Source organism: Haliaeetus albicilla, chromosome 3, assembly GCF_947461875.1.
Source record: "Haliaeetus albicilla chromosome 3, bHalAlb1.1, whole genome shotgun sequence".
NCBI classification, from domain to species: Eukaryota; Metazoa; Chordata; class Aves; order Accipitriformes; family Accipitridae; genus Haliaeetus; species Haliaeetus albicilla.
Genome location: NC_091485.1, coordinates 22,729,617 through 22,756,753, shown reverse-complemented (window position 1 = coordinate 22,756,753; position 27,137 = coordinate 22,729,617). Strand labels below are relative to the sequence as shown.

General features: G+C 39.6%; 1 protein-coding gene across 6 annotated transcripts in view; it reads right to left on the bottom strand.

Annotated features, from left to right (window-relative positions):
- DLGAP1 (DLG associated protein 1) overlaps positions 1-27,137 on the bottom strand; it is a 440,736-nt gene that overhangs the window by 138,096 nt on the left and 275,503 nt on the right. For 5 of the 6 annotated variants that reach the window (XM_069779082.1, XM_069779083.1, XM_069779084.1 and 2 more), the window contains one exon: positions 6,009-7,034. In XM_069779082.1, coding sequence (XP_069635183.1) covers positions 6,009-6,962 — 954 coding nt within the window. In that variant the 5' untranslated portion in view covers positions 6,963-7,034. Of the gene's footprint in view, positions 1-5,058; positions 5,342-6,008; positions 7,035-27,137 lie in introns of those variants that run through there. The other variant, XM_069779087.1, reaches the window with a different exon arrangement.

Below are 27,137 nucleotides of genomic sequence, written 5' to 3'. Positions count from 1 at the left end.
AGGGTAAAAGGATGAAAGGACAAACAATATACAACAGATTCATATTCTTGTTGCTAATTCACTAGTGACAGAAGCTCAGCTTTGCAACAAACACAGCACAGGAGCATTTGTAAGGCAGAACAGAAACTGTGGCCAGCTGCCCCGAGCTCAAACCACTCCTCTGGCACTGTAGTATTTCCCCACTCAAAAGCTGTATTACAAATTCCATTCTTGAAACAAAAAAGACTAATAACTGGATGTAGGGGAAATATTCCTTATTACTTTGCAGTGACTGAGGAAAACGTATTATCGCACAGTGTTTTTTTCCCCACCTACTTTGCATGTCTCCACAATAAAAGTTAAGGATTTCAAACTCAGACACAGATTGAAATGATCCTCTTTGCTGGACTTGATTTGTCTTGAAGATTGTTGTTGGTGGTGGTTTTGTTTGTTTGTTTGTTTTTAACAGTGAAATGACTGAAAATAATATTAGAACACTCCAGATATTTAAGGCTACAGATCCAGGACTGAGTCAAATCTTACCCATGAAGGAACTGAAATAGATACCAAATGCCAGCTATTTTGTGCAGCCATAATTTTCATAAACATTTCTGACATAACAGTGTATGTAATGTAGTATCACCCAAGTATGTTGCTAAATCCTATATATGGTAAGCTAGCAACACAAAATGGGGATCCAGCTGCCAGAATTACGTTCATTAATGGGTGCGCTATTAGAATGTAGGGATGTTAACAGAATGAACCAACAGTAATTCAAATTAATCTAGAAAAATAAGATCAGTGCCAGTATATTCAATACTAAGAAGTCACAGATGGTGATAAAACTAAAGGATATAAAATTATTAGCTAAGGAACATGGGCAGATAAAACTGCAGCTAAATCTGAAGTACTGACATTGCTGTAGAACAGCTCTCTTAGTACTTAGGTGGCCCCCATTACTGCATTACTCAGACACCAAAGGTCAGTCCAGATTTTAATTAAATGAATGAGAACACAGCAGTTGTTAAAGTGAAATATGTGGCAAGATCATTCTCACCAACTCAGTGGACAATTTCTTTTTTTTTTCAGGTAAATTAAAGGACCGCAAAGATGAGGAAGATGGCTAGCCTGAAATACTCTCCTACATATTTGTCTTAATATAGTAAAGACATCTTGAGTAGGTTTGCAGGTAGGCTAAATGACCAAGATGTAGGTTCAATGGAATTATTTGTTATTAATATATTTTTTTGTAAATAAGCTATTTTGTGCTTTATTTATATTTTCCAAGTGCCCCAAAATTCCCTAACTTTATTTATCCTTCATATTACCAAGCTCACAATTTAAAAATTGAAATAAATTAACTTTCTGTGAATGACATTTTTTCAGTTTTAATGTTCTTAGATACTAGTTTATTTTAAAACTCATGAACATTTACGAATTTCCAAACCTTTTCATGATTATTCCATTACTTGGAAGCTGGCCTATAATACATTATAACATTTGACATTTTATTTCACAATTGTTCAAATTGTTTCACTAGCTTTACCAAAAAGTATGATTCATATGAGCTCGGTAAAAAAATTTGAAACTCATATGCTTTGTAGTTCTGACTGGAAAATTGAAGGGGAAATAATATACACTTCATTCATTTTCAATATATAATGGAATAAGAGAAAAAAAGGCAGGTCTTCAGATGTATGAAAAATGGAAGATCAATATTAGTGGATATTAAAATACAACTTTTATGTATATATATACAAGGACATACTGAAAGACTAATTTGAATGTGGTAGCTGTGACAGAAATGCAAACGCTACAAATGAGGAAAAAGTAGAGATTACCTGAAAATGCAGATAGACTTGCATAGATAAGCCCAGTATAACAGATCTAACATAAATTGCTGTGTTATAAGGATAAACACTTTGTAATTTAACATGCCACGTTAACAAATCATATAACAGATACTGGTCCTTATTAGCACCCTGACCTTGGGCGATGCCCTCTATTTGGCCATCCGTGGACACAGGCAACAGAAGGAGACTGGGATTGAGCAGTATATCCTAAGAAACTGTGGAAGTGCCTTGTCCTGAGACTGGAAAACAAATCGCTTTAACTATGATTTTCTTAACACTACACATTATATAATAATGCACATTACAGACAACCTTCACACAGGAAACTGAGCACAGTACAAACCAGATCCCTTTGCTGCCAGAAAATGCTTATTACACTGACGAACTTGGCTTATATTTTTTTATAGTATTTCTTACAGTTTCCCACCAAAGGACAAGCGATGCAAATGCAGAACTCGACTGCACCATCGTCCCCACCTACTGCACTTCAGTTTTCAGAAGGAAAATCTCCATCCTCAGCCCCAAGTATCTGACACAACTGACTTCAGCCTCATCAAATGGGACCAAAAGAAAACATATAACTGACCCACATAAGAAAAAAAAGAGGAATAATACAAAACCTGTCATCCTTTGTATTTTTCTTCATCTCTTAATGAATAGACCAAGGACAATGGGGATAGTAATTACAGGGAACATTGAATGGGAAAACTATAATCAGAGACAAACTCTGCAGTGTATTTGATACTCTATTAGCTTCAACAATCATGAATTCATAGAAAAAAAAGAGTGTCCAAAATATCTGCCCTTGTATTTAGACCCTATTGTTCGCAGAAAAGCACTGCTGCTTACATTTTGCCTTCGATAGTTTTGCTTAATTTTAGTTTTTCCACAGGATAAGCTACTAGCAAAGTAGAGGTTGTCCACTGCTTTAAAAATTATTCTCTCAAGGGAGGGAAACCATTTTGAAGAAGAATTTTGAGAAAACATGAACAGTTCCTTCTCACCTTCCTTCAAATTAGTCCAACTGTAAACCCGGATCAAACAAAAGCACTTTCCTGAAGTAAGCAGCAGCTCAAAAAAAGGACCTTATCTTTCTACTATCCAGCTCCTCATTCCTGAAAGGAGAAATAGAGAGAAGAGAAAAATACAATTCCATTCCCAAAATGCAGGCAAGAGGAAAAGGTTTGCTTGATGGTCGTTAGACTAGTCTGGGAGCTAATATCTCTTTCTGAAGATGCATAGTGTTGAGCCAAGCCTCCCCTAGACCTCCAAGGACGGATACTGCACCTTAGCACCCTGGCTGGAAGCGGAGCCTGCTGGGGTAAAGAAAGACTGTGCAATGCAGAGGGACTCTGCACTCAATCCAAATTCCAAATTATGAGAAATAAGCCCATCTGTAACACAAACTACTGCCAATTCCTTCCACAGAATGGTTATGTGGAAAATACCACACCAAGTGAGATAATTGTTTGTTATTTCCATGTCTTTACACTGAGAATTAATCCAGATACTTTTGTGATAAAAGCTCTTACAAGCAAATGTGAAGTCAGTGCCATCTGTAATCTCCAATATACTCAGATCTATCAGGATAAAGAAAAATATCCTGAGTACCCTAAGTTGAAAAAAAATCACTCCTTCATTGAATTTGCAGGAACAAAACAGTTGCCTCTTTCAAGGATCAGAGAGTTTATGTCCTGGACCATAAACAACAGCTTAAATTACAAACGAGTTGATAAAAGCATCTATGTAACATTTAATGAGTTGAATAAAGCAACAAAGAAGTGTCATAATAATGAAATTAAATTATCAGAGTTGTCCAGTATTGTCATGAATTTGCAACTTTCATCTAATTTAGTGCATTTCTAATTGTTCTAACATAGGACGTCAGCCTTTTGGTACAATGATGAGAAGGTCACCAGGAAAATAACAGATATATAGAATACCTCTGCAGCGCACTAATGGAGTAATACTCTGCTGCTGTTAATACATATTTATATTGCAGGACAGCCAAAAGGCCTCAATTAGGTTCTGCACCCCATTGTACCGGACACTATGGAAACACAAAAGGGAACAAAGTCCAAGCCCCAAAGGGCTTGTAGTATAAAAAGATAAGTGATATAGTGAAAAGAAAGGCAATGGGATACATTCAAAATAGACTGCCTTTTTAATACCTATATCCACTTGTCATCCTTTCAAGCTGCCAAGAGAGAAGAATAATCCTGACCTGCTTCCTCAAATCTACCCTACTCTGTTTGAATATTATTTCCAACATTAATTGAAGCCGGGTTAAGATTTTTCTTTAAAAAAAAAAGCCAATTTTAAACCAGTTATATTTCCCTGGCTTTTACAAGCAAGCATACAATTAGAAAAAAATGAAACAAAATGAAATGAAAACCAAAATAAAACTACCAGTGAGGATGGGAAACAAAGTGAGAATTTAGTTATTCTAAGTGAGAACTTAGTCATTCTAATTCTTGCCCATGACAATTGTTGGGACATATTTTCATACAGACACAGATAATGTCCTCTAATTCCACTTCAAGAGTCTATTCCTGTCAGTTAAACATTATCTAAAAGTCCCTATGGAGGTGTTCATTTAAAGCTGATGCTGGCACAGTTTTTCGCTCTTTTCTAGCCATCTGGTCACATACTGAATTGTCAGCTATTTTATCTAAACCCATGAGGAAGATTGAAGGAGTAAACAAAAACATCAACAAAAGAAATCTCAGGGTCCAAAGTAACCACAACAATCAAGCCTAAAGTTACGATTTCTTCTCACTCACAAAATTCAGACAAAAGAGACTTAATACAAAGAAAACACCCCAAAATGTTGCAACCTGAGGCTATCTTGAAACCCCTCTCCCTCCCCAGTCCATACGCACAGCTGTAAACACACACTGAGCATTCGTATTGCCCCCTCTCCCCCACCCCACTCTCCTAACAATTAAGAGAAAATACACAGATCCATTTCTTTACATTTAAAACTTAGAATCCCAGAGTCTGGCATTCAAAATTATTTTGCATGCCATTCAATAAAACCTTTTAATATCAATTTTTAAATGCGGATGCCTCATTCCTACGCTTTCTCTGCGTACTGACTTAAACAACAGAATGTGGAAGCTGACTGTCTTATTAAAGCACCCATATGAGAAAACTCGCTACAGTTTCTATACAAATGCACAAGAGTCCCACTACATTAAAATGAAACCAAATCATCTTAGCAAACCTCTTTTTTCCTCATGGTCTTCTCTCTTCTCTGCGCAACGTTGTTCCATCTTACACACACACTTAGATGTGCCATAAGTGCTTTGTTTAAAGTGCATAAAAGCTATCCACAGCTCTCCTAAGAATGAAACAGTTTTAAAATTTTCTGATCCATGTTCCTGCCACAAACATTCACTGGAAGTGTGATAGCTCCAAGAGCAGACATCTGATTCTTGACATTTAAAGATACAATACTGGTGAAAAATAGTGACGCTGTATTAACTGCAAACAGCTTGTGAGGGAGTAGGTGATGTACTCCTAAAATGTATAATCAGAACAAGCAATAATTTCAACCTTTTGATTTTTTATTTTTGACTCAAAGCCATGAGAAACGGGAATAGCCAGATAAACAAATCTGGACACATTACAATAACTGTTTTATGAGAATTTATATTCTATGGCAAAAAGGAAATTAGGTTGTTTTCCTGCTGCAGAAAGTATTAAGGTACCCCAAAGTTTTTCAAAAGGGTCTCAAAAGCTTTCATAATAAAATAAGCAGTAAATGAAGGCAAATCTTGAAATTACAGAAATCAAAGAATTTGTATCCTGGTAACATTCAGTTAATTGACATTGTAATGCTAAGTGCAAGCACTACAACATCAAATTTCCTGTACCCCTACTGTGACTGCCTTACAAATTCAAAAATAACACAGAAAGGTCTTATTTTTCCCACCTGAAAAAATTAAGCCTGTTCCAATATGAACTGTTTCTTTGAAATACTGAATGCTGGCCAAAAAAAAAAAAAAAAGAAAAGAAAAAGCAGATTTATTTTTCATTTCAGCAGCATTATCCCTTGTTTGGTGATCAGTGACCTCTTGGGAAAGTAGAAATATCAGGGCAAACCTCCATCCCCCACAAACACCTGAGACAAGGCAGAGCATAGTTAACAGCAATCAGTTCTCCACACTGTACCTGGAGGTACTGACATGACCGTTCCTGTTGACACGTCTCTGCCTTCACCACTGTCTGGTCCATGTTAACTGATGCTTTCTGGTAAACTTCACGGGCTCTGCTCACGGTTAATGTAGAGGACCAAGAGCTTTTCTTCATTAACTGGGAGTCCAAATTCACAGGCAGGTTTGCACAGGTAGAGCATTTGACATCATTATTGCTTCTGGATGACTTCACAGTATGTTCACTAATAGTGTTATAGGCTTCCATAAAGTATTGGGAAGAAGAGCGATCAGGGCATCTTCCCATGGTCATGACCCCACTGGGGCCATGATAAATGCAAACATCATTGTCCAAGTTGTCATCTGAACTCCACCATCCTGATGCATTGGATCTGGGCTTACCTTCTGATCGCCTTTCCTTACTCTTGCTGCGCTTCCCATACCTCATCGTCTGCGACTCCTCTGGGCTTGCTTTGCCACCATTGACGCTCCCCTTGGATGGTCCCTCCAGTGAATGGGACTTGGTAAAGAGCTTTTGGACAGAATGAACCAGATGCCGGATCCTCCCTGGGCTGTCACTGCGGTGCTCCATGGCAGTCCGCTTGTACTGCAGAGTGTGGTAGCCATCCCGATTCAGAGGCAGCTGCCGCTCAAATTGGTCCAAAAGGTTGGCAGGAATGCGGTTGGTCTTGTTGGCAGTTCCATGGGGAACCAGAGCACACTCATCCTTGAGTTCATGGTGGGAACTGTAGTGCCTCCGGGGAAACGTGCTGCTGGCAATCTGATCGCTGTAGGGCACCATGCACTCTGCCTGAAAAGAGTTCCTTTGAGTGTAGTAAGGGTGGTCTGCAGGATGGGGGTCCATCGGGTTTAACAAATATGGCTTCCTGTCTGGGTGGTGTGGCAGACTGTCACATGGAGGGTCACACGTAACCCCATGATGATGACTACGGCTGCTAGATAATCCCTTCATTGCTGATGTAAAGCAGGTCCCAAAGTCATCTAATATGTATGGCTATGCAACAGGCAGATCTCAGAGAAAGACCTAAAGAATGAAATACAACAGAAGCCATAAGATATTCAAGCTAAGAGAAAAACCAGCATGTGCACATTTAGCATTCATTGTTTCTTATTGTAAAAATAATTGGAACATTCTCTGATTCTTTTTATCGCTTAATCTTTCCCATATCCCACATAGTGATAGGGACACCTAAATAATCACAAGAAAAATTATCTTGTTGCATCAGCTGGAAAACAGATGCAAGAAAATTTTTCTGTTATGAAGTTCACTATTGTTCATGAATCCACAGCAAGATAAGTATCACCACCTATACTCTAAAACATTACTCCTGAAAGCATTCATGGACAGGGGCCTCCCAGGAGCCCTTAATTGTTCATCTGCACGTTTTCAGGGCCAGATAAATGCATTAAAAAGGTTAAAATTAAAATCATGTCCTTAATAGATCACTTTCTGGGTTACTTTGGTCCAAATACAAAATGTGGTGCAATTAATGGGAAACTTTTCTCTGACTTCAGTGCACATCTGTTCATGATTCAAGTGCAGTTTTACTTGATGTCCAAGTTGTCTGCCTAGACTGTAAGCATCTCAAGACAATATCAAAACATTATTTCTGTAAGCTCTTTTCAAATTAAGAATAAAACAATAATACATTATGCTAACTCTGTCAAAATGAAGTCAAACCAACTGTTTAATAACCAGCATATTTGCGGTTGTTGTATTTACTGTTTACTCACTCCTATTCACAAAAAAAATCTTATTCTTATAATGCATGGCTTGGTTTAATTTTCCATAAATTTTCAGAGTACTAAGCAGTGTTTAAATATCCCTACCTACTCCTTCTACCATTAGGGGAACTCGTATAGCTAAAACTTGCACACTGCTATAACAGCGTAAAGGATTTAAACACTTAATAGTTGATTGTAGTTATTTGGCCCTGAAGTAACTCACAGTGTTGTAGACTACTGATTACAATAAGTTGAAAATAGAAATCTTCATCACAAGTGAAATAATAACCACTCTGTTTGAAGCCAGATATCCTGATTTCATCTCTCACCACTAGCAAAAGTCTGGATGGAACTGCTACTGCAATCTCTGAGCTACTAATGTGCAAATTATGGGGTTTCAGATGTGGCGAAACATTCTCATGGTGCCATCTCAGCTCCTGATGGGCAGAGGACTCCTTGGAGGATGCCCTCTTCTACCACAGACAACTGAAATGGGAGTCACTCAGCTACTTTATTCCTTTCCGACATGGCTAATCACATAATATTTTTGGAAATGTCATCCTTGCGATCTTTCTTGGAGTATGGATAGATATGCATAGTAAATGGTTTGCCACAGTGTTCCCCCAGTGTTCTCTCAGACAAAGTTCATGTTTTAACAGGTTGTAGACATTGTACTTACTGGCAAATTGGCAACAATGAAGTTTTCTAAAATAGCATTAAGTTAATGTCAGTCTGGAAAAGCATGCTCTGCATTTCATCAGAACATATTTCAAATTTTCTTCTGAATCTGTGGTGAGCTAAAGAGGAGTTTTTTCAATATGCTTCAAAGCTAGTGTGGCTGTCCTGCATTTCACTCCCCCTCACTGGATCCCTGCAATGCAGAAAATGTTCATTCTCAGGAGACCCTGAATTCCAAAAAAAGAGTTTTCAAAATACCACAAAAGGCACTTGAAATATTCCAAATGGATGAGCTCACTGGCTTACCTGAAGAGGAGAATGGCCAAAGGCACTTTTAAAAGCAAAAAATAATATACTCCGAGAGCTGGACTTGTCAGTTACACTGTAGTGACAATTCCTAGCTCTTCTAAAGAGCATTTTACATCCCTACCAACTCCTTTAAAAAAGTGATCTATTAGTCTGTGTAACAGAGAAATATCCAAAGGGATGTAGTAGTAGATCCATTATTTAGCTCATTGAAAATGTGACTTGACCAAGAATATCCTGTCAAGAAGAATACCACTAAAGGATGTAATGACCAAATAAAAATACTCCAATCTCTGGTATCTATGAATATTTTTCACACTGGAAGGCCTGTGAAAACAAGGCTTCAGCCAGTTAATATTTACTTAAATCCATTTACAATCATGTAACAGTCCTCAAGATGATTGATAAATTATCTTAGGGCTAACAACAGACTAGTGTGCTATATAAGATAAAAATAGTAAAACCTTGCCCCAGGGATATGAGAAAGACATGGAGAAGTACAGTAAAGTGGGATATGCCCAGAACCAGTGATTTATTTTCATTTTTTCTTTATCTGAATGGCTACGAATTTTTCATTTTTGTGTACTGTGGAAAAATATGCAGACAAAGAACTGAAAGGACTGATAATTTACAGAATAGTGAAGTCATGACAGGCACAGGGGATGTCATGGAATTATTAAGAATATGTAGTCTTAATATATTGATAGAGCAGAATGGCTGGGATGAGGAAGCACTTGATCTGATTTATAGGCTGGTACAGAATAGTGTGGAACATCTTGAAGATAAAGATGAGCTTAAAAGATATAAGTATGATTTGACCGATGAAAGCATCATATGTTTTGGATGGACTGGCAATATGGATGCTAAGGAGGATGTGCAAGAAGTCTTAAAAAGTGAAAAAGCTCATGAAAAGTGACATTTGTCTGTACAGAGAGAAAAGGACAGGCTTTCCATAAACTGTGGAGGAAGATTGGCTAAGCACTGCTGTATGAGCTTGGATGGCAAGTAGGATGGTAGAAATGTTTAGGAGAAAAAGATAACATTTAGTTCTACACCCATTTTGAGTCTGAGCTGTCAATGAATCTTCCATGAGGAAGTACTGGAGAAAAAAGCAGAAAATGGATAGGATGATCTGCCCAAGAGGAATCAGATGAACACATACAGAGAATAACAGAGAAAATATGCTTGCGAAAGCAAAAGGTCACAGAGTTACAAAAAAAGGAGGATAAAGTTTGCAGGAGCAACAGATTTAAAAGAGGAGGAAAAAAAGAAGTAGCAAAGACCAGAGAGTGACTGAAGAACCAAACCAAAAGCAAAAGGGAGAAACCAACCGGTGTAACAAAAAGGAGTGATGGTAAGGGCTCCAAAACCTGGGAGAAATTGAAATTGAGAGTAAAAACTGTTTATTTGTAACTCTTAGACTGGTGTATGCCATTATGAGAGGTTTTTTTCTGCTGCAACACCATTGAAAATATTTATTTTATTATGTGTCAATTGTGATAAAAAAACATGAGTATTAACTAGAATATAGCTTCTTTTTACCTTAACTGTATTACTGCTGCTACAGTACTGAAAGTGTAATGAATTAGAAAAAAAACAAGAATGTACCATGGTGCACCTTCCAGGAGGGAAAGAATCAGTATAATATGCTATGCATTGAAGAAAGGAGTGGTGCTTTTCTTAAATATTTAGTGGACAATTCTTCTGCACAGAAAAAAACACAATTCCTAAATCATTCTCACACCTCAATCTTGCTTTAATATGTTAATATACATCTAGAAAAAAACACCCTACGGCCTTTGATTCCATCAGTATTTTTAAAAAAATACGCATCATTTTCCATAATTGTGTTGGCTGAACCTATCAGTCAATGTTTAGTGCAATTAACAGCTGGAGACAGGGCTATCTGATCATGCCATGAATAGCTGAGACAAAGCTAATTAAGATTTTTTACTGTATTGTTATTTTTTGGCCAAACTAGGAACATTTAATTACTCATGAAATAAGGCAAGATTATTGATGAACATACTGCATATTAATAAACAGTGGAAATAGCAATTCTATGGACAGCAGACCAAAACCACTTGATGGCATAGGAATAAATGAGATGTTAAATAGATACAGCATTGTAAGGCTGAAGAATGCTTATTTCTTTCAACATTCATGTTACATTTGTTTTTGTTTTCTTGAGGATGCCCTGGGTAAGAAGAATACAAATATATTCATTCTTGTTGCTAGCATGGTGTCCCTAATGCACAGCAATTTGTTGGAATAACTTAGTGGCTAGAAAAATGTGTAATTAATTCTTATGTAATTAAAGTAAAATGCATGCAAAATAACAAAACCTGAATGCATAAATTGCCTACACTTTCAACAAATTTTATTTAACTATATTGTCTGCTCCTGTGTTCCCAATTTATTCATAAAACACATCTTCAAGAAACATATTCTTTCCCTTAGATATATGTGAAAACTTCGCTCTTGTAAAAGATTTATTGATATACCACACATGCCCTGCAATTTTACCTCACAAGACTGCAGAATTACATTTCTCACATTTTACAGGAAGCTGTGAAAAACAATCAGGTAACAAATGCTTTCACTAAAATAATGCATACTTAGGTATAGAGAGAGTAGGTCAATAATACAGGAGAATGTAGCAGGTATTACAAAATGGATAATTAATAACCCCAAATGACTAATATAATAAAAATGCTTTATGGCCATTAGCAACTTACAAACCTTCATAATTGAAATGTATTTTATAGGATCAGCATGAAGAGTCAACATTCATAATTTTCTCTTTTTTTTTCAATAATCTGATTATGTTGTAGCAGTTCAAGATTCAGAGCAAGGCAAACTGCCATATGCACAATATAATGCATAATGTAAAGTGTAAGGTCAATAACTTCTAAGATAACTGACAGAATGGCACATTTGGTGAACGTGGTTCTTCAAAGATATCATTCAGTGAGATTGAAGATGCTTCTGAATCCTCATTTTTGTGCCAGGCCCAGAAATGGAAGGGGTGGTACACAGGTAGAAGGCAATGTAAACACATAATGTCACGCATGTACAGCTCTGAGCGAGGAAGGCCTTTAATCATGCACACAAATTGAAACACACATTTGGACCATATTGGTACCTATACCTCAGACCACAGCAGTCTTTTCAAAGAAATGCTGTGTTACTGTTTGAAGTGAGAGGGCATAAATTATGCTTTTTAGCAGTACTATTTGTAGTTGTGCTCCCATTTTATGCTCTATGGTAAACAAAGAGAGGTTCTCATTTCCATATTGAACACCAAAGATTCTCAGTATTTGCTTATTTATTTACTCGCACGCTATGGAATGTTCTCAGAGAAATTTCTTTCCCTGATTATCAGACTTTTACAAACACATGGAAGATATGTTTATGCCAAGAATCAAACTTCCACATGCTCCTCCTCATGCAGCATGTTGCTTTATCCCAAAGGTCTTGATATTTTGCAGGCATTCTGTATGGCCTGTTACGTTACGTCACATTAATGAAAATCTAGACATCAATGAAAGGACACATATTCTAAAATGCATCTGCCCACACATTTTATTAAAGGTGTTCAGAAGAAAATGAGGTCTCAAATTATCTTCCTAACCCATTTTGGCACATAATATGAAAGATACTGTGCCTTGGGTAAAAGTTTCAAGAGAATTTCTGGCTTTTGCTTCCATGTCAGCAATCATACCAGGTGAGTGATACAATATATTTTAACCTTGAACAGTGGGTGGGGAGTCATAGAGAGAAATGTTTTGGCCAGTAACGTAAACTCATTCCAAGTTCATGGGCAGATTAATAAGTGGGAGTAACTGGGGAAAAAATGTAATTAAACTCTAGCTGATCTGTGAGGAGTCCCTTGTGAATGGTATGCATACACTAAACCCAAGAAGATCGGCGTCCCACCAACGATGTCATAAACATGGATGTTGGGGTTTTTTTTCTGTCTGCATCCAACAACCTTTAGTTTGCATATACTTGTGGTGACAAGTTTCACATTTATGTTTCATGACTGTTTTCATCCATGTGCTTTTTGTGAGCAACTGTGGCGGTCAGTACCAGGGTAGTATGTGCCCTGAAGGTTTGGATTTCTTTGCTTCATCTCTGTGGCTAATAGCAAGTTGTTTCTTCACTAGGAGTGTCACTAAAACTGTAGTCACTAAAGGAACTTAACACATAATTAATCTCTGAGTCATATCTAAATACATTACAAGGTCTGCAAGAATTCTAGCAGTAATATATCAGCAAAATTTTGACACACAGAGCCTGATTTTTTTCAATCCTGTTAGGAGTGCGACTGGCAATAGCAGGATTGCATGCAAAAATTTTGGCTCTGCAAATAGAAATACTAAACTGTGATCATCTGCTCTTCCACTCTCCTCATTTGCATACACAATTAACAGTCACCTTTTAAAACACTCTGATGTGCTCCAGTGAGTAATAATACACTATGTAATTAGACTGCTCCTGCCTTTTCTGTCGTATAGGACACAGAGTCTCTCTGACTCAATAAGGCAGAGCCCATTGGTTGGAGAGTCTGTTGTGAATTCCACTGCAAATTCAGAACAGCCAATCAACATTTTCTTCTCCCAGAAAGAAAATGACCAGGAGATTAAGTCTGTATAATGTGCATGTAAGAGAATATATTAAATTGAATCATTTGATAAATGTCCTATCGGCAGTATTGAAGCACATACCTCATATACAAGTTTAGATGTTGCATTTTATCCTCCTCAGTCTCTAGGATGATGAACTTTATGACCTTAATATTTTTTTTTTAGCAGTTCTTACAATGAGTTTACAGAATGCTGTTTGGGCTGGGTGAACAGTGAAAGGTGATGAAAAGGAAGATACTCCAAAATTTGGAACGAGATTAACGCATACTTACCTGGGTTGCTCTCTTTTGGGTACCCTACTGTTACACCTAAGTTTGCAACTCTAGGGATCTTTTACTTGCTTTCCTCACAGAAGAGTTCTTAAAATGAAAGGATTACAGTTACTACTTTCTAGCAATTACAGATAATCAATGTGATTTAGACTGCTTATATTATCTCAGGATTACAAAAGAAAGCAAGTATGAGGGATAGGACACATGTTTTTTCCTACCCCACTGACATGTCATAAAAATAGAGGGGCTACCACAGTGGCATAAAACATACAGCATTAAATGGCTAGTACACATAGGGAGATTTCGGGTATGTATATAGATTCCTGCAAGCCAGTCAGTTACGAATGTCAAAGGCTTATTTTTCTAGTAGGGATGAGGTGATCAGCAGATAAAACCTACATTCAGTGTGTGCAATCTACTTTTCCTGTGAAAGTCAAGTAAATTCATGCTCTGCAATGTGGTCACATAGTGAAAATGGACATCCTTGTACTAAAAGAAGCACTTGATCCTCATTGCAAGGACACTAATGTGACCAAGCAAAGGAGCCACCTCAGCATCTAGTGACTGTTAGACAGCAATCTAATGGAAGCTGCTAATCTAAGTCAGACTTTGCACCATTACACAATCCTCAGCTGCATGACTCGTTAACTCATTTTCTACCAGTTTTTTAAGTGCTCTGGAATTCTGTAGCATGGGACTTGTGGGACTTTTGTGACAGAAATCACAGTTAAATTATTGCCTGAACTACAGGTTTTCACGATCTCAAGAGCTTTTCTACACATATCTTGAAATGACAATATTCACTGTCAAGCCAGGCAACTGGCTTTTCTTAGTTCTATGCACTACAGTCCACTCAAGGCACACCACACCAGAGAATCCATACTTTTATTTCTATGATGGCAGTGACAGTGTGATTATAAGTCTTCGCTGGTCTTGACCAGCAGTTCTCATGACTCAAACTGGCTCTAAGCTTTTTATTCCTTACTATTTAGAAATTAAGCTAAGCATTATGTTAAATATTTCTTTCCCCACAAAAAATCACCCAATTAATTTTAATTTAATGAAATATAATTTTATGAGACTCTTTCTACAGCTCCAGTATTACTCACAGACCTTGACCTCATTTAGCAGAAATAGAGATTGATTTCCTTGAAAAATGTTCTTCCAAGTACACTGTGATCTTTTAAGTCTAAGCAAAAGTGAATGCTACAGAAACATATAAGCATCAGCATCTCTATGCTTGCAGATGGTGTCCCTCCTTGGCTTTCAACTGGTAGCTCTATTTGAATGGTGTCACCCCTGAAAATCTGTTGTCAGCCCCAGAAACAAATGAAAATGGAGACAGAAATTTACAAGTGTCTTAATGCAGAAACTTCATGGAAACCTTACAGGAGCTCTATGAAGACCAAGCGTAAGAGTTGTGAAGACATTAGTTTTAACAGAATGACACTACAGGGCTTACCGATCTTCACAGCCTGGACAGCCCATATGCTACTCCCACTACCCCACCAGAAAAAAAAACACCTGCAAAGCCTCAGTCAAAATGTCCCATATTGTAACTACCAGTAAGAACTTCCTGGAAAATCCACTTCATAGTCATATTGGTAGTATGGACCTTTGACTGTATTAACACATGTCACCACTATGATCGCCCTGCCCACTCATGGATATGTTCCAGGTCCTGTGTGCCCAAGCCAGGTTTCTCCAGTGAGGCAGTAGGAAAGAGATGAGGCAAACAGTAGCAAGAACATTCTGCTAGTATCTAAGGCCAGTGAACTTCTACACAGGAGAAAACTGACTCTTGGAAGAAAAGCCCTCTCTGAAGGTATGAGAAAAAGGAGCTCAGCAAGTAAGGTGGAAAGTTCATTGGGTTGGAAGAAAACAGTCATGCTTAGATCAAAACTTAATCTTACTCGTTTTAACCTGTTACTTCCAGCGCAATCTAAAAGTAAAAAACAGCAAACGTAAGCTCGGTTTGGTATTGAATATGAAACATCTGATTAAAAGGCAGAGAATAACAGGACTATTGTAACTTCCCTGAACCAGGGCTGTAACGCTGAACTTCCTCAGTTTAAGGTTCCCCCCCCTCAAAACTGAAAACTGAACCAAACCCTCATATATACTGTGGTATATAAATGCAGTTAAAGAACTTTAACCACCTTATCTTTGATAGCTACAGTAACTGATTTATATTTGTTGTCACATAGCAGATGGAATGGAAATAATTTCTGATTTTATAGCAATGCAATGAAATTGAGTTAGATTTAGTGGAAGTCTTAAGCCACTTCCTCAATTAACTTGTCTCGTTTCACCTCTACTGGCATAAAAAATAATAAGAAACAGAAAAATCTTCTTTTCAGAAGAAAACTTTTACTACAAATATTTTTCATGCAGCTCTAGTTATGAAGAAATTGAAATGGCAACCATTTTGAAAGTTGACTATATTTCACAGAATTCCATGAAAAATGTTTATGAGCTATGGCAGAATGGGAAATAAAACTTAATTTATGAAGAACGTCTGAAAAAACTACTAGTATGTTCAGAAAGCTACTTAAGTTTATCAAGTACCTCACAGAGTACAATGTGACAGCAAAAGTAAGTGCAGAAGAGAATGTCTGTGGGCAAAATGCTCTTCCCCAAGCATGGCACAGGATAGTGGCTGCATCCCCTCTAGGAGGGTATTCTGCCCTCGAGCAGAGGACACAACTTCTCAGCTTCTGCTTTGAGGCTTCATTCAATTCTACCTAAATCACAGAACCACTAGCTACATCTAATCTATAATTTTACAACACCAATAATTTAAAAGCTTTAACAAAACCCCCATAACAGTAACTTTGATTTTATTTCTGTATGATTCTGACTGAAAACATAAAAAATAAAAAAAAGAGTATCTCAGATTTTTCTGCTATTATTTATAGCATATAATTACATATATGTACATGTAATTTGTTTCCACTGTACTCATGTGCTCATGCCTCTTTTGTTTTAGTTTAGGGTTGTTTTTTTTTTTTTCCCCATGCATTTTTCAGTAAATAGATTCAATGGTCTGCACATACCTAGAAACAAGTAAACTTAAAGATTAAAAAATACTTTTGCAAAGTTTATTTTGAACTTTGTTCATTTATGTTGAGGTATGCAGACAAATGGCATATGACAAGAATCTGATTGTCGGAATTATGCTTATCCAATTAATAATCAGAAAATAAATCTATTAATATGCAGGTAAAATCAAAACAAAGCCTAATTACTGAATACAGAACACTTTTAATTAACCTCCACAAACATGCTAGAATTATTCATAGAAATAAATTTTTCAGAACAGTGACCATGCCTTAAACATTTCAGAAATGGCTTTCAGAATAGCTTTTAAATTAGGAAGAGGCAAAAATAACTGAAAAAATTATTGATGAAATTACTCATTATGAATAATAGCCTGTCTGATGATGGATAGCTGAAAAGGAAAAACAAATAAACATGCTGATAGCTTGAATTGCTGTCCTGGTTTCAGCTGGGATGTAGTTAACTGTCTTCCTAGTAGCTGGTACAGTGCTATGTTTTGAGTTCAGTATGTGAAGAATGTTGATAACACTGATGTTTTCAGTTGTTGCTCAGTAGTGTTTAGACTACAGTCAAGGATTTTTCAGCTTCTCATGCCCAGCCAGGGCACCTGACCCAAACTGGCCAACAGGGTATTCCATACCATGGGACGTCCCATCTAGTTTAGGAACTGGGAAGTGGGGGGGCAGGGATTTCGCCGCTTGGGGGACTGGCTGGGTGTCGGTCGGCGGGTGGTGAGCAATTGCCCTGCGCATCATTTGTACATTTCAATCCTTTTATTACTACTGTTGTCATTTTATTAGTGTTATCATTATCATTATTAGTCTCTTCTTTTCTGTTCTATTAAATCGTTCTTATCTCAACCCAGGAGTTTTACTTCTTTTCCTGATTTTCTCCCCCATCCCACTGGATGGGGGGGAGTGAGTGAGCGGCTGCATGGTGCTTAGTTGCTGGCTGGGGTTAAACCACGACAGTCCTTTTTGGCGCCCAACGTGGGGCTCGAAGGGTTGAGATAACGACAAACCTGACCAGAGCTTGTTAAAACAAATTTGTCCTAAGCATTCATTATGTTGATTTATGCATTCTTAGAGTTGTTGCTCTGGTTTTTAAGGCTCTGTTATGTATCACCTCGCTTGCTGTATGTAGTTCCTCTTCTACTGCTAATCATCCGTGGGAGGTGGATTAAGGTTTTCGCTTTGATGTATGGTATAACTCTGGTTTATGGTATGATAAAGTCATCAGCTGTGGGATTAATCCGGTATTTGCACTTAGCATTGTCACCTTTATACTGCGGGAGCCATCTGTGGGAAACTATTAATAATTATACCATTTACCTTTCCTCAATGGAAAACCAGTCTGTGGGTGGGGTACCTTTCTTCCCCTCTTCTTTCTCCTTCGGTCCAGTTACAATGGTGTTTGAGAATTTTGAAAAATTTGAATACTCCTGGAATGTTGGGACTAGCACGGTCCTAGCCCTACTGCTAGGAATTAGCATACTTCTGAATGTGGTTCAGCTCTCATTTAAGGTTAAACAGCTATTTAAGAAGATCACCCAGAGATGTGCCCCAAGGCTGGATAATTATGAGTGGCAGGGTGTGTGGGGTAGTATGGGCAAATACCTAGAAAAGTGGGCACCTCCGACGTTTTGGAAATTCACCCCTGAACAAGTGCAGGATCCAGAAGAACTAGTAAAATATTTGGAAAAGGTATGCTGTCACCCCGGCAGCTCCAGAGAGATACAAATCACTGCAACGTGCTGGGGCCTGGCCCATGCCTATCGAGCCCTGTTTGACACCACTCAGTATCCTCAAGGGGAAGAGAAAGTCTCTGGACCTAACAACAAAATGGTGAGCACTGCGGCCACCCAAACCTTGGCAACGGGCGCTGCGGCCCCTCCAGCCCCGGCAAGGAGCATTGCAGGCACCCAGACCTTGGCGACAGGCACCGTGACCCCTCCAGCCCCGGCGACGAGAACTCGGGCTACCCAAACCTCAACAACAGGCACTGCAGCCCCTCCAGCCCCAGTGACGAGCACTGCTGCTACCCAAACCTCGGTGACAGACACTGCGCTTATCCAAAACCCGGCGAGCGATACTGCAACTGAACCAGCGGACCAACCTGCACCAGCATCAGTTGCCCCCGTACAGAAAAAGAAATACACAAAAAAATCAGTTTGCTTAGCGAAGGATGAAGGTGAACCAGGGTCATCACGGGAACCGGAGGAAGAGGCAGAACCAGAGGTAATAACCCGGTCCCTATCCTTGAGTGAGCTGCGGGATCTACGAAAAGACTTTGGCCGCCGTATAGGTGAGCATATTATCACCTGGCTCCTCCGATGCTGGGACAATGGGGCTAATAGCTTGGAATTAGAAGGTAGGGAAGCCAAGCAGCTGGGATCGCTTGCCAGGGAAGGTGGCATTGACAAGGCAATTGGAAGAGGGACACAAGCCATCAGCCTCTGGAGGCGACTCCTGTCAAGTGTGAAGGAAAGGTACCCCTTTAAGGAAGATGTTATATGTCAATCAAGCAAGTGGACCACCATGGAAAAAGGTATTCAATATCTGAGGGAATTAGCTGTGCTAGAGACGATCCATCATGACCCGGACAACCCACAATTACCCAAAGATCCAGACGAAGTCCAATGCACACGACCCATGTGGCGGAAGTTTGTACGGAGCGCACCATCATCCTATGCCAACGCATTGGCAATGATGGCCTGGAAGGATGAAGAGGCACCGACAGTGGAGGAAGTGGCTCGCCAACTCCGTCAATACGAAGAAAATCTCTCCTCCTCCCTACAAGCCTGCATTGCAGCTGTGGAGAAGCTGTCCGAGGATGTCCAACAAATCAAAGAGGATATGTCCTACTCCACACGTGTAAGGACCAATGTCTCAGCTATTAGGAGTGAGCGCTCCTCTTCCCAAGAGAGAGAATATAGAAGGTACACACCGCGAGGTGCCCTGTGGTTTTACCTATGTGATCAGGGAGAGGACATGAGGAAACGGGACGGAAAACCTACCTCGGTCCTAAATGCACGGGTACGTGAACTGCGAGGAAAAACCACCACAAAAGGGGATTCTACCAGGAAAAATGCCGCTCCAGTTTCCAAACAGAGTAGAAGGGCTGATTTTATTTCCGATCCTCTTGAAGGGACTTCTGAGCCAATTTTACGAGAAGTGAATACTGAATACTCTAACCAGAATTAGAGGGGCCCTGCCTCCAGCCAGGTGGAGGAAAGGGATAACCGGGTCTATTGGACTGTGTGGATTCGATGGCCTGGCACGTCAGACCCACAGGAGTATAAGGCTCTAGTAGACACCGGCGCACAGTGCACCCTAATGCCATCAAGTTATAAAGGGACAGAATCCATTTGTATTTCTGGTGTGACAGGGGGATCCCAAGAATTAACTGTATTGGAAGCTGAAGTAAGCCTAACTGGAAATGAATGGCAGAAACACCCCATTGTGACTGGTCCAGAGGCTCCGTGTATCCTTGGCATAGACTATCTCAGGAGGGGGTATTTTAAGGACCCAAAGGGGTATCGATGGGCTTTTGGTATAGCTGCCTTGGAGATGGAGGGCACTGAACAGCTGTCTACCCTGCCTGGTCTCTCTCAAGACCCTTCGATTGTGGGGTTGCTCAAGGTTGAAGAACAAGTGCCAATTGCTACCACGACGGTGCACCGGTGGCAATATCGCACCAACCGAGACTCTCTGATTCCCATCCACAAGTTGATTCGCCAACTGGAGAGCCAAGGAGTGATCAGCAAAACCCGCTCACCCTTTAATAGTCCCATATGGCCAGTGCGGAAGTCTAATGGGGAGTGGAGACTAACAGTTGACTATCGCGGCCTGAATGAAGTTACACCACCGCTGAGTGCTGCCGTTCCAGATATGCTAGAACTTCAATACGAGCTAGAGTCAAAGGCAGCCAAGTGGTATGCCACAATTGACATTGCTAATGCGTTTTTCTCAATCCCTCTAGCAGCAGAGTGTCGTCCACAATTTGCCTTTACTTGGAGAGGTGTCCAGTACACTTGGAATCGATTGCCCCAGGGGTGGAAACACAGCCCCACCATTTGCCATGGACTAATCCAGACTGCACTGGAAAAAGGTGAAGCTCCGGAACACCTGCAATACATTGATGACATCATCGTATGGGGCAACACAGCAGAAGAAGTCTTTGAGAAAGGGAAGAAAATAATCCAAATCCTTCTGAAAGCCGGTTTTGCCATAAAAGAAAGTAAGGTCAAGGGACCTGCACAGGAGATCCAGTTTTTGGGAATAAAATGGCAAGATGGACGTCGTCAGATCCCAATGGATGTGATTAATAAAATAACAGCTATGTCTCCCCCGACTAATAAAAAGGACACACAGGCCTTCTTAGGTGTCGTGGGGTTTTGGAGAATGCATATTCCAAATTACAGTTTGATTGTAAGCCCTCTCTATCAAGTGACCCGGAAGAAGAATGATTTTAAATGGGGCCCTGAACAACAACAAGCCTTTGAACAAATTAAACGGGAGATTGTTCATGCCGTAGCCCTTGGACCAGTCCGGACAGGACAAGATGTTAAAAATGTGCTCTATACTGCAGCTGGGGAGAATGGCCCTACCTGGAGCCTCTGGCAGAAAGCACCTGGGGAGACCCGAGGCTGACCCCTGGGGTTTTGGAGTCGAGGATATCGAGGATCCGAGGCTCGCTATACTCCAACTGAAAAAGAGATATTGGCAGCGTATGAAGGAGTTAGAGCTGCCTCAGAAGTGGTTGGTACTGAGACACAGCTCCTCTTAGCACCCCGACTACCAGTGCTGGGCTGGATGTTCAAAGGGAGGGTCTCCTCTACACATCACGCGACTGACGCCACGTGGAGTAAGTGGATCGCACTGATCACACAACGGGCTCGCATAGGAAACCCCAGTCACCCAGGAATTTTAGAAGTAATCACAGACTGGCCAGAAGGCAAAGATTTTGGAATGTCACCAGAGGAGGAGGTGGCACGTGCTGAAGAAGCCCCGCTGTATAATAAACTGCCAGAGAATGAGAGGCAATATGCCCTGTTCACTGACGGATCCTGTCGCATTGTGGGAAAGCATCGAAGGTGGAAAGCTGCTGTATGGAGTCCTACACGACAAGTTGCAGAAACTGCTGAAGGAGAAGGTGAATCGAGTCAGTTTGCAGAGGTGAAAGCCATCCAGCTAGCGTTAGATATTGCTGAAAGAGAAAAGTGGCCAGTGCTCTATCTCTATACTGACTCATGGATGGTGGCAAATGCCCTGTGGGGGTGGTTACAGCAATGGAAGCAGAGCAACTGGCAGCGCAGAGGTAAACCCATTTGGGCTGCCACACTGTGGCAAGATATTGCGTCCCGGCTAGAGAATCTGGTTGTAAAAGTACGTCATGTAGATGCTCACGTACCCAAGGGTCGGGCCACTGAAGAACATCTAAACAACCAACAGGTGGATCAGGCTGCCAAGATTGAAGTGGCTCAGGTGGACCTGGACTGGCAACATAAGGGTGAGCTATTTATGGCTCGATGGGCCCATGATACTTCAGGCCATCAGGGAAGAGATGCAACTTATAGATGGGCTCGAGATCGAGGGGTGGACCTGACCATGGACACTATCGCGCAGGTTATCCATGAATGTGAAACATGTGCTGCAATTAAGCAAGCCAAGCAGTTAAAGCCCCTGTGGTATGGAGGGCGATGGCTGAAATATAAATTTGGGGAAGCCTGGCAGATTGACTATATCACACTCCCACAAACTCGCCAAGGCAAGCGCTATGTGCTTACAATGGTGGAAGCAACCACCGGATGGCTGGAAACATATTCTGTACCCCATGCCACTGCCCGGAACACTATCCTGGGCCTTGAGAAGCAGGTCTTGTGGCGACATGGCACCCCAGAAAGAATTGAGTCAGACAATGGGACTCATTTCCGAAACAACCTCATAGACACCTGGGCCAAAGAGCACGGCATTGAGTGGGTGTATCATATCCCCTATCATGCACCAGCCTCTGGGAAAATTGAGCGATACAATGGACTGTTAAAGACTACATTGAGAGCAATGGGGGGCGGAACTTTCAAACATTGGGATACACATTTAGCAAAAGCCACCTGGTTAGTCAACACCAGAGGATCTGCCAATCGGAGTGGCCCTGCCCAATCAGAATTTTTACATACTGTAGAAAGGGATAAAGTCCCTGTAGTGCACATGAAAAACATGTTAGGGAAAACAGTCTGGGTTACTCCTGCCTCAGGCAAAGGTAAACCCATTCGTGGCATTGCTTTTGCTCAAGGGCCTGGGTGCACTTGGTGGGTGATGCGAAAAGATGGAGAAGTCCGATGTGTGCCTCAAGGGGATTTGATTTTAGGTGAAAATAGCCAGAATTAAACTGTATGATATTAGTTGCTATATAACCCTGCTACTGTATGTTATCATTACTATAATTGTTATATGCTATATCCATAGTACTATAGTAAGAATCACTTGGATCAAGCAAGAAAGAACTGTGATAAAACTGAGCAAAGCGCAGTAGAGGTGGATCCAGAACTGACTCCAGCATGCAACAATCCAACGGTGCACACCATCCTCCTGCTGCGCCAAATGTCATCTGCTCGTCACACCGCACTGAAGCCCAATTCTGCTCTACCGACTGAGAGGACTTTGCACCATCCCTCCTGCTCAGACAGACTGGTATGACAGACGGAGCCCAGAGTCAGAAACTAAATGAACTCAACAAACATTTTATGAACATAAAGAACTAAAGAACTGATATCTCTGTGTGTGTATACTTATAAATATATATAACATTGTTCATATGTCTCAAAGGGATGGAAAGGTGGTGATGATTGATCAGAATGTAACTAAAGGTATGGGAACTGAGCATGACGTCAATGGTATAGAATAAGGGGTGGATACTGTCCTGGTTTCAGCTGGGATGTAGTTAACTGTCTTCCTAGTAGCTGGTACAGTGCTATGTTTTGAGTTCAGTATGTGAAGAATGTTGATAACACTGATGTTTTCAGTTGTTGCTCAGTAGTGTTTAGACTACAGTCAAGGATTTTTCAGCTTCTCATGCCCAGCCAGGGCACCTGACCCAAACTGGCCAACAGGGTATTCCATACCATGGGACGTCCCATCTAGTTTAGGAACTGGGAAGTGGGGGGGCAGGGATTTCGCCGCTTGGGGGACTGGCTGGGTGTCGGTCGGCGGGTGGTGAGCAATTGCCCTGCGCATCATTTGTACATTTCAATCCTTTTATTACTACTGTTGTCATTTTATTAGTGTTATCATTATCATTATTAGTCTCTTCTTTTCTGTTCTATTAAATCGTTCTTATCTCAACCCATGAGTTTTACTTCTTTTCCTGATTTTCTCCCCCATCCCACTGGATGGGGGGGAGTGAGTGAGCGGCTGCGTGGTGCTTAGTTGCTGGCTGGGGTTAAACCACGACAATTGCACAAGCTAGCTTTGTAATGTCATGGAATTTAACTGTGATTTGTACTTGAGTGACTGATCTTCCACAGTTCATGACTGATCTTTTATCAATTTGGTGAGGTCACACAGGATTCACTCTGAGGCTTCGACACTGGGAGAAATATGGTGGTGGTACCCTCATGTTAGGTGCCACCTAAAATGCTTGTGCATGTACTTCACGTACTTGTTTGTAAGAAACTCAGATCCAAAGGTGACTTCTTCTTCACTGTATGCACTCTGTACAGAAGCTTATCGCAAATCACTATGCTGAGATATACAAAATAGTAAATGAACATCTTACTGTTGAAGGACGCCTGACTTCATCAGCACATTAGGCATTTATACACTGCATGTTTCACTCTTGGGGGCTCAGAGGGAATATCAAAGCACCAGACTGTTATTTTATACTAGCCTTTACAGAACATCACACATTGCTGACATTAAATACAACAATAAAGGATAGAATTAAAACTTTTCTTTATATATAGAGAGAGTCAAGAAGTCAAAATCAAGTAAAATATAGTAAAGAATATTTTCATTTCACTTGAACTTTGCTGTATTCAGTATTCACTGAAAAAGGAAAATCAAAGTGAAGGAGGGAAAGAATGGAAGAGAAAGCACTAAATGAAAAGAAGGGAAAGGGAGTATGAGTTTAATTCTTTTTTGTGTGTTACTATTTCTAGCAATGCCCTGACTGATATAACTTCATAGATCTCAGTGGAATTACTCCTGAGTGAGACCAGCATGAATATCATGAAAGTGAATGAAATGAACTTAATCTCTTCTTTTAATACTTGCTAGTTTAAAGTAATAATAAAGAATAAGTATTTTCCATAATATTTAGTAGGTACCATTTCAAAACCATTAATAATACACTTTAGAAGAGAATGGTATTAGTAACTCATTGTTTCATCACATAGAACTACCATAAATGAAATACACTTCAAGGAGCTCTTGAAATTTATTTTGCAATTAATGGCAAATGATAAAGTGTACATATACTGGAATAACCTACAGTTTAAGGTGAAATGCTTTATATCTACATTCTACTGCAAAGCATCTTGTCATACGTATTTTAAAAAATCACTTAAGTAATGCATTTTAAATTATTTTTAGTTAAATTAAGCTCATTCTGTAAAAACTGCCTACAGAGTAATATGTATGTGTGCATTAAATATTTCCATAGTATTGAAAATACTTCAGGAAAATTGTTCTTTAAAAGAGAAACACCATAAGCAGACTACTATATATATCAAACTGGTGATACATGCAGAACATCCTGATAATTCTTTGTTACTTCCTCCTAATTTAATTTCATTTCAGGGTGAAGGGTGAGTGGATTCATACACTCTACTTTAATTTGTGGAATAAAAAGCCATACTCCCTTAAACCTGAATGAAAAGTACACAGCCTTTTCACTTTAATACATCTTAGCTATTCAACAGAAGTCTCATCCTTCCTTTCAAAACATGAGGTTCATCATATGTTAAATGTCAGCATTATTGTGTAAGCTCAGGAGGAGCCACGGTTGCTACACTGTTTGTCCTCATATGTAACATGAGAGTTATAAAAACCATCCATAGCTGCTATTGTGGAGCCACAATTTTTTGTTGACATAGAGTACACCTTGTAGAAAGATAGTCATTCCAATTTTAAAGATATGAAGTAAGAGAATCTGCCCCATTTCCAAGCAAATTGTTCTGGTTATGAGCCACTGACACATAGCTGCCTCTAAATGCATCTGGTATCCACTTCCCGCTAATAGCTCTGGAGTTTTTTGAATAGACCTTTCCAGAAGCCTTTACCATGAGCCATGTTCCCTCATGCTGCTATAACACTGAACTATTTCATGCCCTTGTCTGTCATAAACTAAATTGACTGCGTTTCTTCAATCACATCTGAAGGCAGATTTTAGGCTTTTAGTAACTCCTGAAGCTGCCTCCCACCCAGCCTTTGGCTACTTTATAAAATGCAATTCTTATCAGATATGCAGTGATGTTGTTATGCTGTATCAGTAAATACATATTTGTTCTTGTCAATTCCTCTCTCTACGAAGAACTTGACTGAAAATGTCAAGTAAACTTGTCATAGCAGGGCTTGGGGCTTTTCCTGCTTTTTGCCATGAAGATCCTAGTTTGGACTGTAAACAGAGTACAACATATAACATAAAAGATACTTACTCACAACTATCTTCAGTTCGCATAATAGACTTGGTTTTTTTGTTTAGATTTGGAATGTTAATTTAAACCAATAATTTTTCAATTCTTGAATTCATGCTCACACAGAAATACAGATTCACATTTTACCAATAATTAGATAAATTAAAAGCATTTCTGTTGAGACCAGTCATGTTAACCTGTATTTTCACAAATGTAACTCAGAATCATACCCAATGTTTAAGTAAACTAATTTTATTTTTCATTCATATTTTCAGCCATTACTGTTTACCAATGTAAAATCTATACTGCATGGAGAAAAGGAAACAAAATGACATTAGCCTCATAAAACAGTAGCCAATCTAAAATTTCATGTTTACCCTCTTTCTTGGGAAGTTCGCAGTAAAGCCAGACCTAGTGATCATTATCAACTCTGACAGTCAGGCTAACCCCTGCTGAGACAGCAATGCACGCAGGCACTAGCAAAGAAATGGCACGCATCATTGTTACAAAACTTGCACTACTGCAGCTATAATATCCAGTGTGTTTTCAGACTGTAGTATTTAAGGCACTGCAAAGATCCAAGGTAGGAATTTTGGATAATATGAGTGGTTGCTTTCAGATATGTATGATTTCTGTAGTAATACTTTCCAGCAGATAAATGAAGGACACTGGTTTCAGTAACTATCCATTTTGAAACTACTTGAGCATGAAACTTACTTAAAAATAAAGAATTTTTTTTTTTAAAAGGTAAATAATGTTTAATAATGTCGCTTACAGGCGACAGCTGCTAAAAGGATATTAGT